The sequence below is a fragment of the Rutilus rutilus genome (genome assembly GCF_951802725.1).
Source record: "Rutilus rutilus genome assembly, chromosome: 7".
In the NCBI taxonomy this organism is placed as follows: Eukaryota; Metazoa; Chordata; class Actinopteri; order Cypriniformes; family Leuciscidae; genus Rutilus; species Rutilus rutilus.
The window spans coordinates 258,317-278,313 of NC_140221.1; the positions used below are offsets into that span (position 1 = coordinate 258,317).

A 19,997-nucleotide genomic window follows, 5' to 3' on the forward strand; every position below is an offset into this window, starting at 1 on the left:
ACTTTAGTTAGTGTGTAATGTTGCTGTTTGAGCATAAACAACATCTGCAAAGTTACAGCGCTCAAAGTTCAAAGCAAAGGGAGATATTTTCTTTTACAGAAATCGCTTTTTAAGGTCTTCAACAAACGGCTGGTACACCACACAGACTACACCACATTCCTCCAGAGTTAGTGACATCACAAACCCTAGAATTTGCATAAACCCCGCCCCCGGGAACGCGCAGTCCATGTTGAGAAGAGGAAGAGTTGTTGTAGTCGAGCACATTTTACATTACATCTGTCTTTTCACATGCAATAGAAAGTCACTCTGTGTGCGTCTCACAACAGTTCCTATACGAGCGATTTATAGATTAGCATGATATGCTAATTGAAGATAGTTAACTCCACATCAGCAACATAAATTCATCAACTAACCACTCAGAGATGTCCTGTTGCTTCTACATGTTGTCACTTCTTCTTGAGTCTCTCCATCATTGTCTGACTCCGTTTAAACATAAAAGGCAGAACAGTTTCTGTCATTATAGTGTGTGTGTCTGCGTGAGGTAATCGGAGCTGCTAACACACAAGCTCTTGAAGCTCCGCCCCCTGTGCCGGGAGCAGCAGCTCATTTGCATTTAAAGGGACAGACACAAAACGGCGCGTTTTTGCTCACCCTCAAAAAGTGACAAGTTTAACATGCTATATAAAAATATCTGGGGTGTTTTGAGCTAAAACTTCACACACACACTCTGGGGACATCAGAGACTTATTTTACATCTTGTGAAAAGGGCATTACACCACCCCTTTAAAACAAGAAAAAAATGTCCCAATGGGTTAAGAAAAATAAGATTAATTTAAAGGGAAAACATGTTTATTTTTCTTCTAGTTTTCTTTCGTCTAATAATCCTGGCATTGCATATTACAGATATTGTGGGCTTTTGTTCCTCTCCTGTGAGTCGCTTTGGATAAAAGTCTCTGCTAAGAGCATTAATGCAGAGGTAAATTCAGTTGGAAATTTCAAGCATGTTTTTATAGATTTTTAACATTTATTTTTAATTATAAATGTGAGGTACAAGAAGCACTGATCCTGAAAAATGATCTTTGATTCCATTACAGACGAGACTGATGTCCTCCCGATCCGCGCGTCACGAACAGCAGATTCTGGGCTGGGTCAGGGTTCAGACGAGTGCTAGTGTAGGGTTAGGGTTCAGAGGTCAGGGTTAGGGTTCAGACGAGTGCTAGTGTAAGGGTTAGGGTTCAGAGGTCAGGGTTAGGGTTCAGACGAGTGCTAGTGTAGGGTTAGGGTTCAGAGGTCAGGGTTAGGGTTCAGACGAGTGCTAGTGTAGGGTTAGGGTTCAGACGAGTGCTAGTGTGTGTGAAGCAGCGAATCGTGAGTCTCGAACAGGAGACAGATGTGACTCAACATCTGTGGTTCAACAGTGGCGTACAGATAATAGAGACAAAAATCAACAAAACTTTAATTGTGATTCCATGGGATCCTCAGATTTCCCACCTGAATCTGGACAGATGACAAGATGTTAGACGTTCTGTACAAACAATTCATAAATATATAATATACAATGAATAAATACAGCACTGGTTGAGAGAATGAAGGCAGCAGGAGTTTGAGAAAGACATTCACATCTGAGACCCGTGATGCCCATCACACCTTCATCATCATCACCTTCATCTTCATCATGACGACAGTCGAGTGTTCATCGCTCAGGCTATCCCCCTCGACAGAGAGAGAGTGTGTGTGTGTGTGTGTGTCAGTAGAAGCGCTTGCGCCGGCTCTCGCTCCAGTGCCCGTACAGAACCAGTCCCACCACCACCAGCAGAAACACTCCCAGCATGGAGAAGAGCACGCAGAAGAAGATACTGATGCTGCTCATGCCCTCCTCGTCTGCGTACGCTGGACACACACACACACACACACACACACACACACACACACACACACACACAGAGTGTTCAGCTGATGCATGGACTACACTTCTCTACACATCATCTTCTGTAATCTGTGCTTTGATACTTTTGATATGAAACAAAGTCTCGGCTCTCAAATCCTGTGAGTTTCATCAGTAAATTCAGTCAGTAAGTGTGTGTGTGTGTGTGTGTGTGTGTGTGTGTGTGTTTAATGTGTATAACAGATGAACCGATCATCTCTTGCTAACATCAGTGAACATCAGAAGGAAAGAGGAAAGATTCAGAACAACTTCCTGAACTCAGTCATGTCTGTAATCCTCAGTGTTTCAACCGCAGAAATGTGCCTTTCTTTGAGAACACTTGCCGTGCTGTCCCTGATCTACAGTCACACCAACACTTACTCAGACGCCTTCAACATTTCTCACATTATCAGTTTATTCGCTATATGGTAATAAAATATGAGCAGAACTCAGAGTTATGAACTCGGATGATATTTGACTGGTTTTGTCCGTCCTTCTGTTAGACTGTCTCACACATGAATTATGTTGAATATCTGTCAGCTGTTAAATTTAACTACACAATTAGACAATACCAGTTTAGCTCAACCAATCACCAAGCAATGCTTCATTGTGTTCAGTCTGTGTGTAAAAAGAGCATTAGCAATTAAAGACAACACACTTCAGCAAAACATGATCAGCTCAAAGTGTCCCAATCATTTTTGGTCCTAAATTGTTATAATTGTCACTGGTAGTCTCTGGATGAAGAATATCTGGGTATAATATGTCACAGTTTACTTTATTTTGCTCTCCTCACTCACATAAATGAACTATAGTGTCCTGATCACACTACTGAAAATATCAAAACTTATATCTGGTGTCTGAATAGTTTTTGGTTTGACTGTATGTCCAGATTAATCGATATCTAATCAAACTGAGATGGAACTGAATGGCGTCCCCAGTGTGTCGATCGTAAGGAACGGTGACACACACGTGATCTGCTGTGGTCATGTGATCATACTCACGTCTCAGGAGCTCCATGTTGTCGACGCTGGGAACCAGAACCTCCTCCTGCTCCTCGTCCTCCTGTTTGCTGCGCAGGACCGTCAGCTGGTACAGCTTCATGGAGATCAGGTCATGGTTATCTGAAACACACACACACACACTGAGCATGAGCTGCGTGTGGCGGTGAAGCGCTCGCACACGTGTATCTCACCCATAGACTGTATAAAACACTGGGCGTAGTGTGTGTGACGTCACCCGTAGTGTTTCTGAAGCCTAAAGTGGGCGGAGCCGGCCGTCGCCATCTTGGCCGTGCGTCACTCCCGGATAAACGAACATGTGCGGCGAGGCGGATTAGCTGAGGTGACGTGACGCTAACAGACAGCAGGCAAACGGCTAGTAGTGACATCAGCGGCAATCCACCTGTCACTCAAGTGGCCACGCCCTTAATTATGCAGAACTTTAAGTCTTAATATAATTTAAATGGATGAGTTATAAAAACCTTCACCCCCTCACAGTCGTCATGAAGGGCAACATTAGCTGTATAGACCAAAAGCACTTTTTGCACCAGACTGTAAACATGTTCCTTTGGCTCCAGACCAATGGAGGAGTCCGCATCATCCTCAGGAGGCATTGTGGGTCTGGTGGGTCAGGAATCCGGAACCGAAGGTCCAGTATTACTGCTGTTGATCGTAAGCGTAAACAAGTCTCACAAAATGAAATGAAGAATAACGCGACGCGTTAATCCTTTGCTGATGCTTGTCATCATGGAGAGCGCAGTTCATGGTTGACGCCACGGGAAAGAAGGAGAAACCGGCGCGGCCGCACTTTCCACACGTTTTTTGACGGCAAAATGTGAACGGCCCCTAAAGTGTCGTATAAATGAGCGTCCAGTCATTCTAAAATCCTCCTTTCACTGCGTCTGTGAAGCGGGACAACGCCACCCTAACCCACTCACACGACTGCGTGATCAATATTAGCAGCGGCACAACGGCTCATACGCTCATGATCTCCAAACTATGACCAGAAATGGAGAAATATTAAGTCTGCTGTTTAAAACAAATAAAGAACCAGTGTAGGAGAATAGTTCATATGCGCTAACAGCGGGAAACTCTGTATATGTCAAAAAATATTTTCCGATTTAAAGCTTGTGACATATAACACACACATCAACCCGATCGCGTTCAGCGTTCATGTAAACACTGCGTTCAGACTCATCAGGAATGAGTTCAGTTGTGGAGTGCAGACTAGTGTTGTCACGATACCAAAATCAAATCTGGAACGCGGTCATTCTTAGAAGTATCGATACTAATACATTTAGGAATCGTGACGTTTTTCATTTCCGAGAATCGCGATACTTTTGAAGTATTGGTGCACCGCGCAACACTAGTGCAGACGACGAGCTTCTGTCTCCTGCGTTCGACTGCAAGCCTTGGCCGTCTAATACTAGTGGCCTTACACTCCTTTACACTCCTTTACACTCCTTTACACTCCTTTACACTCCTTTACACTGCTCTTAGAGTGAAGCTTCACTCGACCCATCAGAGTCTCACTGAACCTGCATTACAAGCCCTGGGTGTTATCGCTAATCCCGGCACAGCTCTGGGCACTCGCGCTCGACGGCAGGCCCAATCCCCACCCTAACCCCAATCCTCACCCTAACCCCAATCCCCTCCCTAACCCCAATCCCCACCCTAACCCCAATCCCCACCCTAACCCCAATCCCCTCCCTAACCCCAATCCCCACCCTAACCCCAATCCTCACCCTAACCCCAATCCTCACCCTAACCCCAATCCTCACCCTAACCCCAATCCCCACCCTAACCCCAATCCCCACCCTAACCCCAATCCCCTCCCTAACCCCAATCCCCACCCTAACCCCAATCCCCACCCTAACCCCAATCCCCACCCTAACCCCAATCCTCACCCTAACCCCAATCCTCACCCTAACCCCAATCCCCTCCCTAACCCCAATCCCCACCCTAACCCCAATCCTCACCCTAACCCCAATCCCCACCCTAACCCCAATCCCCACCCTAACCCCAATCCCCACCCTAACCCCAATCCCCACCCTAACCCCAATCCCCTCGCCAGAGCTGTGCCGGAATCATTTCCGTTGGTTCCTGGAAGAGCTTTTGGTGCACCGGAAATGTGAACTGCAGTTTAAAGGATTAGTTCACTTTCAAAACAGTTTTTGCTGATAATTTACTCATCCAAGATATCCACGTCTTTCCTCAAAAACCTTCATTTCTTTTCGACTGAAGAAAGCAAGACGTGGATATCTTGGATGAGTAAATTATCAGCAAAAACTGTTTTGAAAGTGAACTAATCCTTCAAGCCTCTTCAGTGCTGATTCACGAGACGTGAAGGTTCTGGTTGGTCTCACCCGACAGATCTCCAGTCACGGCCGACGCTCCGAAGTAGAAGCCCTGCGGCAGACGAACTCCGGGAACATCCAGACAATCCCTCCACTCGTGCTGGCCGTCGATATCCAGCATGATCTGCGCACACACACACACACACACACACACACACACACAGACACACACACAGGTCAGCTCGATCTCACCGTGAGTCTTCGGCGCGCACACACACACACACACACACACACACACACACACACACCGTGAGTCTGCGGCGCACACACACACACACAGATCAGCTCGTTCTCACCGTGAGTCTGCGGCGCACACACACACACACACACACACACACACACCGTGAGTCTGCGGCGCACACACACACACACAGATCAGCTCGTTCTCACCGTGAGTCTGCGGCGCACACACACACACACACATACACTCACGTGAGTCTGCGGCGCACACACACACACACACACACACACCGTGAGTCTGCGGCACACACACACACACACAGATCAGCTCGTTCTCACCGTGAGTCTGCGGCGCACACACACACACACACACCCACTCACCGTGAGTCTGCGGCGCACACACACACACACACACACACACACACACACACACACACACACAAACACACTCATCGTGAGTCAGCAGCGCGCGCACACACACACACACACACACACACACACTCACCGTGAGTCTGCGGCGCGCGCGCACACACACACACACACACACACACACACACACACTCACCGTGAGTCTGCGGCGCGCACACACACACACACACACACACACTCACCGTGAGTCTGCGGCGTGCACACACACACACACACACACACACACACTCAACGTGAGTCTGCGGCGCGCACACACACACACACACACACACACACACTCACCGTGAGTCTGCGGCGCGCACACACACACACACACACACACACACACACACTCACCGTGAGTCTGCGGCGCACACACACACACACACACACACACACACACACACACACTCACCGTGAGTCTGCGGCGCACACACACACACACACACACACACACACACACACACACACACACACTCAACGTGAGTCTGCGGTGCGCGCACACACACATACACAAACACACTCACCGTGAGTCTGCGGCGTGCACACACACACACACACACACACACACACACACACTCAACGTGAGTCTGCGGCGCGCACACACACACACACACACACACACACACTCAACGTGAGTCTGCGGCGCGCACACACACACACACACACACACACACACACACACACACTCACCGTGAGTCTGCGGCGCGCACACACACACACACACACACTCACCGTGAGTCTGCGGCGCACACACACACACACACACACACACACACACACACTCAACGTGAGTCTGCGGTGCGCGCACACACACATACACAAACACACTCATCGTGAGTCAGCGGCGCGCGCACACACACACTCACCGTGAGTCTGCGCCGCACGCACACACACACACACACACACACACTCACCGTGAGTCTGCGGCGTGCACACACACACATTCACCGTGAGTCTGCGGCACGCACACACACACACACACACACCGTGACTCTGAGGCGCGCACACACACACACACACTCACCGTGAGTCTGCGGCGCACACACACACACACTCACCGTGAGTCTGCGGCGCGCACACACACACACACACACACACACACACACTCACCGTGAGTCTGCAGCGCGCACACACACACACACACACACACTCACCGTGAGTCTGCAGCGCGCACACACACACACACACTCACCATGAGTCTGCAGCGCGCACACACACACACACTCACCGTGAGTCTGCGGCGCGCACACACACACACACTCACCGTGAGTCTGCAGCGCACACACACACACACACACACACACACACACACACACACACACACACACACACACACACACAGTGAGTCTGCGGCGCACACACACACACACACACACACACACACACTCACCGTGAGTCTGCAGCGCACACACACACACACACACACACACACACACACTCACCGTGAGTCTGCAGCGCGCACACACACACACACACTCACCATGAGTCTGCAGCGCACACACACACACACACACACACACTCACCGTGAGTCTGCGGCGCGCACACACACACACACTCACCGTGAGTCTGCAGCGCACACACACACACACACACACACACACACACACACAGTGAGTCTGCGGCGCACACACACACACACACACACACACACACACACACTCACCGTGAGTCTGCGGCGCACACACACACACACACACACACACACACACTCACCGTGAGTCTGCAGCGCACACACACACACACACACACACACACACACACACAGTGAGTCTGCGGCGCACACACACACACACACACACACACACACACACTCACCGTGAGTCTGCAGCGCACACACACACACACACACACACACACTCACCGTGAGTCTGCGGCGCACACACACACACACACACACACACACACACACACCTTGAGTCTGCGGCGCGCATACACACACACACACACACTCACCGTGAGTCTGCAGCGCGCACACACACACACACACACACACACACACACACACTCACCGTGAGTCTGCAGCGCACACACACACACACACACACACACACACTCACCGTGAGTCTGCAGCGCACACACACACACACACACACACACACACACACACACACACACACAGTGAGTCTGCGGCGCACACACACACACACACACACACACACACACACACTCACCGTGAGTCTGCGGCGCACACACACACACACACACACACACACACACACACACACACACACACTCACCGTGAGTCTGCAGCGCACACACACATACACACACACACACACACACACAGTGAGTCTGCGGCGCACACACACACACACACACACACACACACACACACACACACACTCACCGTGAGTCTGCAGCGCGCACACACACACACACACACACACACACACACTCACCGTGAGTCTGCAGCGCACACACACACACACACACACACTCACCGTGAGTCTGCAGCGCACACACACACACACACACACACACACACACACACACAGTGAGTCTGCGGCGCACACACACACACACACACACACACACACACACACACACACACTCACCGTGAGTCTGCGGCGCGCACACACACACACACACACACACACACACTCACCGTGAGTCTGCAGCGCGCACACACACACACACACACACACTCACCGTGAGTCTGCAGCGCGCACACACACACACACACACTCACCATGAGTCTGCAGCGCGCACACACACACACACACACACACACACTCACCGTGAGTCTGCAGCGCGCACACACACACACACACACACACACACACACACTCACCGTGAGTCTGCGGCGCGCACACACACACACACTCACCGTGAGTCTGCAGCGCACACACACACACACACACACACACACACACACACACACACACACAGTGAGTCTGCGGCGCACACACACACACACACACACACACACACACCGTGAGTCTGCGGCGCACACACACACACACACACACACACACACACACACACTCACCGTAAGTCTGCAGCGCACACACACACACACACACACACACACACACACACAGTGAGTCTGCGGCGCACACACACACACACACACACACACACACTCACTCACCGTGAGTCTGCAGCGCACACACACACACACACACACACACACACACTCACCGTGAGTCTGCGGCGCACACACACACACACACACACACACACACACACACACACCTTGAGTCTGCGGCGCGCATACACACACACACACACACTCACCGTGAGTCTGCAGCGCACACACACACACACACACACACACCGTGAGTCTGCGGCGCACGTATCTGATGAACAGGAAGCTGTCGTGCTTCAGGTTTCGCACCATCGCGCTGCAGCCGCCCAGTTCTGAGGGACGCCCGTCCCGATCGTGGTCGTAGCTGATCGAGCCGTTGCCCACCATAGCTAACACGTACGGGAAGAGGCGCTAGCACAAACACAGGAGATCAGTCAGTCACAGGCGTACAGAGAGTCACATGACCATCACATGACCATCACTGAGCCTGATTAGAGAATGCTAGGCTACCTGCGTGCGCGGTGTGTATCGCTTCCTCTGAGCCTAAAAACACACAAACACAAACACTGTGAGCGTTCACTTCTGCAAACATACAATATATGGACAAAAGTATTGGTTTATAAAAGGGGGGGACACTGGTGCGGGGCCGGAGGGGGGACACTGGTGCGGGGCCGGAGGGGGGACACTGGTGCGGGGCCGGAGGGGGGACACTGGTGCGGGGCCGGAGGGGGGACACTGGAGAGGGGCCGGAGGGGGGACACTGGTGAGGGGCCGGAGGGGGGACACTGGTGAGGGGCCGGAGGGGGGACACTGGAGAGGGGCCGGAGGGGGGACACTGGTGAGGGGCCGGAGGGGGGACACTGGTGCGGGGCCGGAGGGGGGACACTGGTGCGGGGCCGGAGGGGGGACACTGGTGCGGGGCCGGAGGGGGGACACTGGTGCGGGGCCGGAGGGGGGACACTGGTGCGGGGCCGGAGGGGGGACACTGGTGCGGGGCCGGAGGGGGGACACTGGTGCGGGGCCGGAGGGGGGACACTGGTGCGGGGCCGGAGGGGGGACACTGGAGCGGGGCCGGAGGGGGGACACTGGAGAGGGGCCGGAGGGGGGACACTGGTGCGGGGCCGGAGGGGGGACACTGGAGCGGGGCCGGAGGGGGGACACTGGAGAGGGGCCGGAGGGGGGACACTGGTGCGGGGCCGGAGGGGGGACACTGGTGCGGGGCCGGAGGGGGGACACTGGAGAGGGGCCGGAGGGGGGACACTGGTGCGGGGCCGGAGGGGGGACACTGGAGCGGGGCCGGAGGGGGGACACTGGAGAGGGGCCGGAGGGGGGACACTGGTGCGGGGCCGGAGGGGGGACACTGGAGCGGGGCCGGAGGGGGGACACTGGAGAGGGGCCGGAGGGGGGACACTGGTGCGGGGCCGGAGGGGGGACACTGGTGCGGGGCCGGAGGGGGGACACTGGAGAGGGGCCGGAGGGGGGACACTGGAGCGGGGCCGGAGGGGGGACACTGGAGAGGGGCCGGAGGGGGGACACTGGAGCGGGGCCGGAGGGGGGACGCTTCGGGATGAATGGGAACGGAGATCGAGAGCCAGTCCTTCACGTCCAGCATCAGTGCCTGACCTCTCAAACGCTCTAAAACCCTCCCAGAGGAGTGTCATCGCTGCAGACTGAGGATGATTTAGCATAAACAACGAAGCGCACGATTATGTCTCACCCCAATGCTCAGAAGCGGTTTCAGATGTTGAAGGCAAATATGATAGTTTAAATAAGTTAACATCTGTGCAAGCACATGCAAAATCATGCAAATCTGTCCTGTTTACTCGCTCATGTTGTTCCTGTCGGACTTCCTTCTTTATCTCAGTGGTTCTGGACGTCAATGTTGTTTGGTTCCCAGTTTACTAAAAAACATCTTCATTTACATAAGAAAGTAAGTCATGCAGGTTTGAAGGACATGATTGTTTCGGGGTGGAGGATCCCTCTAATCCCGACCGGTGTGTGTTGAAGCCACGGCATCTTTTCCCAGGCGAACGCTGTACGTCCTTCATGAGTTTGTGAAGGTCTGTTCTCAGTTCCACACACACACATATATACTGTAACGTCACTGATAACACACACTTTAGTCCTGTACCTCCAGAAGCTTCTCCTCGTTGGGATACGTGTCCACGAACACACCGAGTCCAGTGAAGAAATCCCGGTTCCCGAACACCGGACCTGCAATCAGTGAGAGACCTTCCCATATAAACCCTGATCAGTGAGAGATATGAGTTATTAATGCCGTTATTAAACACACCTTTCCTCATGCGCTCCTTCGTGTACCAGACCGCCAGACCGTCCCCGTTCAGGTTCTTCTTCCCTCGACCGTGAACCTTAAAGTGAACCTGTAGCTCCCAATCCCTCAGGTGACATGGCTGCGCACACACACACACACACACACACACACACACATACATACAGAGATACACACACAGACACACACACACACACACACACACATACATACAGAGATACACACACAGACACACACACACACACATCAGTCATGAAGTGAACACTAGTGAGGGATCATCAGTCATGAAGTGAACACTAGTGAGGGATCATCAGTCATGAAGTGAACACTAGTGAGGGATCATCAGTCAAGAAGTGAACACTAGTGAGGGATCATCAGTCATGAAGTGAACACTAGTGAGGGATCATCAGTCATGAAGTGAACACTAGTGAGGGATCATCAGTCATGAAGTGAACACTAGTGAGGGATCATCAGTCAAGAAGTGAACACTAGTGAGGGATCATCAGTCATGAAGTGAACACTAGTGAGGGATCATCAGTCAAGAAGTGAACACTAGTGAGGGATAATCAGTCATGAAGTGAACACTAGTGAGGGATCATCAGTCATGAAGTGAACACTAGTGAGGGATAATCAGTCATGAAGTGAACACTAGTGAGGGATCATCAGTCAAGAAGTGAACACTAGTGAGGGATCATCAGTCATGAAGTGAACACTAGTGAGGGATCATCAGTCAAGAAGTGAACACTAGTGAGGGATAATCAGTCATGAAGTGAACACTAGTGAGGGATCATCAGTCATGAAGTGAACACTAGTGAGGGATCATCAGTCATGAAGTGAACACTAGTGAGGGATCATCAGTCATGAAGTGAACACTAGTGAGGGATCATCAGTCAAGAAGTGAACACTAGTGAGGGATCATCAGTCATGAAGTGAACACTAGTGAGGGATCATCAGTCAAGAAGTGAACACTAGTGAGGGATAATCAGTCATGAAGTGAACACTAGTGAGGGATCATCAGTCATGAAGTGAACACTAGTGAGGGATCATCAGTCATGAAGTGAACACTAGTGAGGGATAATCAGTCATGAAGTGAACACTAGTGAGGGATCATCAGTCATGAAGGGACTCACCATTCGGCTCCATATGGCTCCCTGTTTGCTCTGCTGATCTGGAGTGAGACGAACATGATCCGTAGTGATCAGAGCATCTCCCATTAACTCCCAGTGAGACGAGCCGGAGACACCTACACCTGCACACACACACACACACACACACCAGAGCATCTCCCATTAACTCCCAGTGAGACGAGCCCGAGACGCCCACACCTGCACATACACACACACACACACACACACACACACACACACACACCAGAGCATCTCCCATTAACTCCCAGTGAGACGAGCCTGAGACGGCCACACCTGCACACACACACACCAGAGCATCTCCCATTAACTCCCAGTGAGACGAGCCCGAGACGCCCACACACACACACACACACCAGAGCATCTCCCATTAACTCCCAGTGAGACGAGCCTGAGACGGCCACACCTGCACACACACACACCAGAGCATCTCCCATTAACTCCCAGTGAGACGAGCCCGAGACGCCCACACACACACACACACACACCAGAGCATCTCCCATTAACTCCCAGTGAGACGAGCCCGAGACGCCCACACACACACACACACACACCAGAGCATCTCCCATTAACTCCCAGTGAGACGAGCCGGAGACGCCCACACACACACACACACACACCAGAGCATCTCCCATTAACTCCCAGTGAGACGAGCCGGAGACGCGCACACACACACACACTAATGGGACCTTAGTGTAAAGTGTTACCTATTGTTCTTTATCGTTCTTTTGCACTTTAAACTGTTTGAAATATTGGTTTGCTTTATAAATGTTTAGTTTATTGTTTTACTGTATTTAAAAGTTTTTTTTATAAAAAAAAAAGTTATTAAACCTGTTAGAAGGACAACACTTTATTTTATTCTAACCTAACTCAATATGTGACACCATGATCAAATCTTCATCAATTATCGTGATATGAAAATCTGAAAATGTCACATTCAGTTTAAAGTAGGACTACACATAATTACATAATTACATAATTACTCAAAACAGTTTGAAGCAGAAATAAGTAAAAACCTCGTGTTCTCCTTATAGTGTGTCTTTATAAGGGCGGACCCCCAGACTGGATTCACTTCGAGCTCTGGAGGGAGTGCGTTAATTATTAATTAATAGCATTAATCAACTTTGCACGCGTGTTATAAGATACGAAAAAAAAAAAAAAAAAAAACATTTTGCAAAAAGTAAATGAATAAAATGATTATGACTCTGATGGACCGCCAGTGTTCAGCGCAAACACACAATAACAGCGTGAAATAAAGCAGCTGGAAACATGCAAACACACACAAACTGATGCCAACCCTTCAGGCTGATCATGAATGTGAAATATCGATCATTCACGTTATTATTACTATTATAATAAGAGCTAAAGCGCGTGAATAATCATGTGTGTCTCTTACCCTGGTAAGGCTTTGACAGGGAATACTCTCTCTTTAAAAACTCTTCCATTTCATGGCCATCATCGCATAAACCAAAGCAGAAAACTGCAAATAAAACCAGCGATGATCTTAAAATCATGGTTTAAATTCAACGATATTCAAACGCGTCGCTAGATTCACGCTCGCGCTCATCGAGACCTGCTGTCGCCTCATGCTGTCACCTGATTGGCTGCAGCTCTTACACGACGCCTAGCGATTGGCTCTCTCGCCTGTCAATCATACAGCAGCCCTCCCACACATCAGCAAACGGGACCGGAGATTAATGATCATAAAAGATTTACGAAAATGGTAACTTAACGTTTAGAGTATAGTTACTCTCTACTTTTAACAACCTTGTTTAGTCCACGGAATTTGTGTTTTTTTTATTTTATGCGCGCGCCTCATACTTTGGAAAAATCGAGAATTTATAGACCTTATGTAGCCCCGCCCCTTTTCAGCGCTGTGCTCGTTTTTGACTTCCGGTCTGTATTTTCATGCTAGCGATCTTGCGTATTTATTAATGAACGGCTCATTTTAAAATCTTCCCGGTCTACTGACACGTGTTAAGACATCTGCTTTAAACATTACAACCCTAATGATAACTTTCGTTAACTTTAATTACTCCTGGACAGCAATGCCATATCTATGCAGAGCGACCGCAAAAACGGAAGTTCAAAGACAATATTATAAAGACAATATTATAAAGATGCTGCGCGCTTGTTTCTCTGGGGAATAAAGTCTTATAGACCTAATCTATAATTTAGTAAGTCATCACTAACGTGATTGTATTATTATTATTATGACGATGTTGATGATTATTATTATTGTAGAGTCGCCTCACTTCCGGAGTATATTACATAGAAATGGTTTAAGGACTGTCGTAAAATTACACTTTAAAAAATCCCCGAGGAAACCCAAAACAACACCAAACATGTATTTTAACCACAATAATGTTGTGTTTAAACACGCATTATCCATCTAATACAGTCATCTTAGCGAGGCGACGTCAAGGAAAGTGAATGTTTGCTACATAATCAAACTACACACTTCAAAATACAAGACTTTATAAGTCCAATCAGTGAAACGCACAGATTATCATCAAGTGATTCGTGATCATTTCTGGATTCAGACTCTCATGTGATTAATGTAAATAGTAAATGAAGTCTGACTTTGACTGCAACCCACAAAGGAAACATGAATGAAGATTAATAATGTAAAGTGTGTGAGAGTGTGTGTGATTTGCAGACGGTCCCTGAGAACAGGTCCAGTATGGCGCCTCTGAGTGTGTGTGAACATCAGATCTCAACATCTCTGATCTGATCGAGTTCTGCCTCAGATATATCACACACACACACACACACACACACACACACACACGGCCAGTATGGAGCACTCGCCCGAGAAACAGGTGGACATTTACCGAGACACGTGGGTCAGGTTTCTAGGTGAGTGAAAGACAGTCTGACCTCCAGAACCAGTTCCTTCTTCACACGATATGAACACACTGATCCTGCATTATTGCAGCTTATTGATGCTCATAATAATACAAGCATTAGTGTGTATGAGATCTAAAAGTTTTTGTCATCATTTCAACTTTTTATGTCATAGCCTACCGGTAATTATGATTCACCAAAGTCATATGCATGTTACTTTTGCTTCCTGATCAGAAAATCAAGTCTCTTTGACTCCGTCACTAGTTTATTTTTTCTCCACTAACAGCAGAACAATTCTGTAATTTCTTTCATTTTTTATTAAGGAGAATACTTATTATGAATATAATGAATGTTGTTATAATTATAAGTGTCATTCCCATCACATCTTAAATTATTTATGTGTGTGTTATAACATTATATGTTGGTCATTTTAAACTGTTCTGAGATAAAAATGGCCTTTGTGTTTTTCTACAGCTAATTTAATTTTATGCATTTAAGTTGCATTTATCCTAAATGCACACGATTCAATATATTTTCACACTTAAAAAATAAATAAATTGACCATTGGAAATGAAACTGAGAGAAATTATGTTCTCTCTGTTCTCAAGATCAAGAAGCATCACGATGAATCTGTAAATGTTGAAGTTTCTTCACAGTCATGTGCAGTCAGTGTGTGTGTGTGTGTGTGTGTGTGAGAGAGACTTAACCTGCAGTTCATCCACTGGCCACTAGAGGCCGGCTGCAGAAGAGACTCAATCCCATAAACTCTCATGTTAAAATGCCCAACTTTACAGCAGAAAGGTGCAAAAAGAGCTTTTGGTCTATAAAGCTGATGTTGCCCTTCATGACGACTGTGAGGGGGTGAATGTTTTTATAACTCATCCGTTTAAATTATATTAAGACTTAAAGTTCTGCATAATTAAGGGCGTGGCCACTTGAGTGACGGTGGATTGCTGCTGATGTCACTACTAGCCGTTTGTCTGCTAGCATTAGCGTCACGTCACCTCAGCTAATCCGCCCATTTTCGTTTACCCGGGAGTGACGCGCGGCCAAGATGGCGACGGCTGGCTCCGCCCACTTTGGGCTTCAGAAACGCTCTTCAGAAACACTACAGGTGACGTCACGCACACTATACGCCCATATTTCTTTACAGTCTATGATTCGTCCGTAGGTTATGCTAACGAGGTTGGCGAGGCGTTCCGCGCGCTGGTGCCCGTCAGCGCCGTGTGGGCCAGTTACGCCATCGCCACTGCATACGTGTCCGCCGACGCACTGGATAAAGGCAAGAAAGCAGCGGCGGTGAGTGTAAACCCCTGATATACTCACGGCGAAGTTCTCGAAGTTGAAATTTTGGTATCTGTGAGACTTTGAACCAAAAACACAAATATGAATACATTTTATATCACTTCAATCACACAACAGCGGCCAAATATCCAGCTTTCAGTCTCAGAGCTTTCCAACGATGTGTGTCTTGTCAAGATTTGATTATGAAAATGGTGCAGCAAATTTTGTAATATGACCCCGCCCACTAGGGGGAGGAGCCTGCTGAAAGCTTTTAAAAGTGCCATTTACATGGTAACGCAATGTGTAAAATTTCACAGGATGAATTTTAAGCTTTTGATTGATTCCTAATTTAGGATGATTATTAAAGTATGTGATGGATGAAGTGTGGCGAGTGTCCCGCTGATGTTCTGAACATTACCGCCATGATTTTGCTTTGAAAAAGTGTGTGTTCTGGAAAGTGCTGTAAAACACGTGTGCCGGGGTGTGTGTGCAGGCTCACGGAGAGGATGCTGGGAAGGCGGCGCGTGTGGGCGTGGCTGTGGTCGACACCTTCCTCTGGCAGGCTCTGGCTTCGGTGGCGATCCCGGGGTTCACCATCAACCGTGTGTGTGCCGCCTCTCTCTTCCTGCTGGGGAAAACCACACGCTGGCCACTTCCTGTGCGCAAGTGGACCACCACTGCCATCGGCCTCTCCACCATCCCCTTCATCATCAAGCCCATCGACAGGTGTGTGTGTGTGTGTGTGTGTGTGTGTGTGTGTGTGTGTGTGTGTGTGTGTGACCACCACTGCCATCGGCCTCTCCACCATCCCCTTCATCATCAAGCCCATCGACAGGTGTGTGTGTGTGTGTGTGTGAGTGTGTGTGTGTGTGTGAGTGTGTGTGTGTGTGTGTGACCACCACTGCCATCGGCCTCTCCACCATCCCCTTCATCATCAAGCCCATCGACAGGTGTGTGTGTGTGTGAGTGTGTGTGTGTGTGTGTGAGTGTGTGTGTGTGTGTGTGTGTATGTGTGTGTGTGACCACCACTGCCATCAGCCTCAGTGAGTCGGTGAGCGAGCAAATCAGTGGGTGAGCGAGTGAGTGGGTGAGTGAGTGAGTGAGTGAGTGAGTGTGTGTGTGTGTGTGTGTGTGTGTGTGTGTGTGTGTGTGTGTGTGTGTGTGTGTGTGTTTGGGTGGGTGAGAGTGAGTGTGTCAGTGAGTCGGTGGGTGAGTAAGTGAGTGAGTTAATCGGTGAGTGTGTCAGTCGGTGAGTGAGTGTTTGGGTGGGTGAGCGAGCCGGTGAGTGAGTGTTTGGGTGGGTGAGTGAGTGAGAGTGAGTGTGTCAGTGAGTCGGTGAGTGTGTCAGTGAGTCGGTGGGTGAGTAAGTGAGTGAGTTAATCGGTGAGTGTGTCAGTCGGTGAGTGAGTGTTTGGGTGGGTGAGTGAGTGAGTGAGAGTGAGTGTGTCAGTGAGTCGGTGAGTGTGTCAGTGAGTCGGTGAGTGTGTCAGTCGGTGAGTGAGTGAGAGTGAGTGTGTCAGTGAGTCGGTGAGTGTGTCAGTGAGTCGGTGAGTGTGTCAGTCGGTGAGTGTGTCAGTGAGTCGGTGAGTGTGTCAGTCGGTGAGTGAGTGAGAGTGAGTGTGTCAGTGAGTCGGTGAGTGTGTCAGTGAGTCTTCATTCAGTGTTTTGATGTCAGTCTGTTGGTCATCAGGTCTGTTGATTTCCTGTTGGACTCCAGCCTGCGGAAACTGTACGGTGAAGGAGAAAAGCGTGAATGAGCCTCGTCACAGCTCTGACCTCTGACCCCCGAGACTGGTGCCAGTCTGTGATCATCAGCAGCAGGAAAGTGTGTCACGTTAACTATAAACTGTGACCTTCAAATCCAAACTCTCAAAGACCTTCATTTGCATGTGTCTTACTTTACAGGCAAGTTTTTTAAACGTGAGGTTTCTTTGTATTGAATTGTTGTTTTCAGAGGTTTACTTGCATGGATTGAATTACAGCTTTTTAAAGTCATTATGTTAGTGGTTAACGGTGGAAGAATCTAGTACTGTATTATTTCCAAACTGTACAAATGATAAACTAGTGAAGCAGAGTTTCTGATTTCTGTAATATAAAATACATGTATTTTACTTTATAATATCTGATGATGTCACGAGGTGCCGTTTCTCATCAAGCCATGAAACACTATGCAAGTTCAGTTCTGATGGTTCTGCGGGAACACAAAATATGACATTACATAATAAACACATATTTTCAAGTACAAGTCTGTTTATTTCTCAGTCTGAGTCCTGCCTAAAACTCAGTGTTTCTTCACAAGACTCAGTGTTTAGCAGGTTTGAGTTCTTCATCCTGATGTTGGTGTTTAAGGGTCCGAGGAGGAAGTTTACTGTGTTTGCAGTGAATCTCCTGGTAAACATCACATTGTTGTATTGAAGTGTTTTCATATTTCAACACATGACAGACAGACTTCTGAATCTATACGGTAAAGAAGAACAGTAGGGTTGTGAAAAGGACTTGCTGTATTACATGATTAAAGTTGTTTTATTAGTCATCTAAATAGAAAATACAAGTTCCTTTATATTGATTTATATTAACTATATCATATTTCCACTGGATTCAGACAAAATATGGTGTCTGATGACTATAAGCCGTAGTGCTGGTCGGATATGTGTGTTGTGGGTTTAGAAAGGGTTTATACCTATTGAAAATTGTCTGTTACAAATCCCACCAGAATCTTCAGTATGAGGGAAACATCTGATTTACTTTATAGTGCTTAATTATACAGTGAAAATGAAAACCCCATCAACAAAACATTGAAAACAAACCAAGAGAAAACAACAAAATAAACTATTGACAATCATAAGCAGCTTCTTTCAATCTCAGATGGACCCAATATAAGTATTCAAATATTACCCATTCGTTTAAATGCCACTTAATTCTATAGACAACATTCCTTAGACAATCACATTAAAGCATGACTTCTGTTAGAGTCCAAAGGTGCATGAAAAACACAGACCAAGTCTCTGAGGGAAATCGTGAGAGAAGTCTGAGTCCAAGCACCAGCACCAGAATAAATCCAATCCAAAATGGTGCATGAAAAATAAAAAATAAATCAGTATCCTCTTTCATCCACAGTCCTTTCAGTCATTTTTCATGTATCCATCTTCCTCTTTCCTGCAAGCATTTTCTACAGACTCCAAACAAAGAGCATATTAATACTCATTCAATGTTTAACAATATGTCAAAACACCACAAGTCAAGCATAAAATAAATTCACTTAACATTATATACTGGTCAGCAGTGGAGACCCAAAAACAGTTAAATCACCACTTCCCCTTAGCACCTGTCGCCTCCGCCTCCTTCTCTTTAACTCTTCTTCTTCTTCTTCTTCTTCTTCTTCTTCTTCTGGTGTTTTATGGCAGTTTGGCAAACCAACGAAAAAGGTGCATTACCGCCACCTACTGATTTCTCTTTAACTCACTGACTGTGAGTGACGCGATTAGTTAACCCTCATCTGACTGTGAGTGACTCGATTAGTTAACGTGATTAG

At 48.3% G+C, this 19,997-nt stretch overlaps 2 protein-coding genes across 3 annotated transcripts; one reads left to right on the forward strand and one right to left on the reverse strand.

Moving 5' to 3' along the window:
• Window positions 1-1,432: 1,432 nt before the first annotated feature.
• Window positions 1,433-14,149, reverse strand: lman2la (lectin, mannose-binding 2-like a). 2 transcript variants are annotated; one of them, XM_084415147.1, is made up of 9 exons: window positions 13,731-14,149; window positions 12,320-12,438; window positions 11,193-11,310; window positions 11,031-11,113; window positions 9,410-9,442; window positions 9,149-9,310; window positions 5,289-5,403; window positions 2,926-3,045; window positions 1,433-1,890 (listed from the first exon to the last, which is right to left on the reverse strand). In XM_084415147.1, exons 1-9 carry the CDS (start codon window positions 13,846-13,848, stop codon window positions 1,748-1,750), a joined length of 1,011 nt encoding a protein of 336 aa, XP_084271273.1. In that variant the 5' UTR covers window positions 13,849-14,149; the 3' UTR covers window positions 1,433-1,747. The 2 variants fall into 2 exon arrangements, with proteins under 2 accessions (XP_084271273.1, XP_084271274.1); XM_084415148.1 differs by lacking the exon at window positions 13,731-14,149 and adding an exon at window positions 13,351-13,469.
• Window positions 14,150-14,989: 840 nt separating this feature from the next.
• Window positions 14,990-18,704, forward strand: mtfp1 (mitochondrial fission process 1). Its single transcript, XM_084415149.1, has 4 exons — window positions 14,990-15,193; window positions 16,353-16,480; window positions 16,959-17,191; window positions 18,156-18,704. Exons 1-4 carry the CDS (start codon window positions 15,133-15,135, stop codon window positions 18,220-18,222), a joined length of 489 nt encoding a protein of 162 aa, XP_084271275.1. The 5' UTR covers window positions 14,990-15,132; the 3' UTR covers window positions 18,223-18,704.
• The last annotated feature ends 1,293 nt before the right edge of the window (window positions 18,705-19,997 follow it).

Coding starts and splice junctions, on each gene's coding strand:
- mtfp1 (XM_084415149.1), top strand. CDS start 15,133: ATGGAGCACTCGCCCGAGAAACAGGTGGACATTTACCGAGACACGTGG. Junction 15,194..16,352: donor CACGTGGGTCAGGTTTCTAG/GTGAGTGAAAGA, acceptor ATTCGTCCGTAG/GTTATGCTAACGAGGTTGGC. Junction 17,192..18,155: donor ATCATCAAGCCCATCGACAG/GTGTGTGTGTGT, acceptor GTTGGTCATCAG/GTCTGTTGATTTCCTGTTGG.
- lman2la (XM_084415147.1), bottom strand. CDS start 13,848: ATGATTTTAAGATCATCGCTGGTTTTATTTGCAGTTTTCTGCTTTGGT. Junction 9,443..11,030: donor ACGAGGAGAAGCTTCTGGAG/GTACAGGACTAA, acceptor GTGTGTTTTTAG/GCTCAGAGGAAGCGATACAC. Junction 5,404..9,148: donor ACGTGCGCCGCAGACTCACG/GTGTGTGTGTGT, acceptor GTGTGTGCGCAG/ATCATGCTGGATATCGACGG.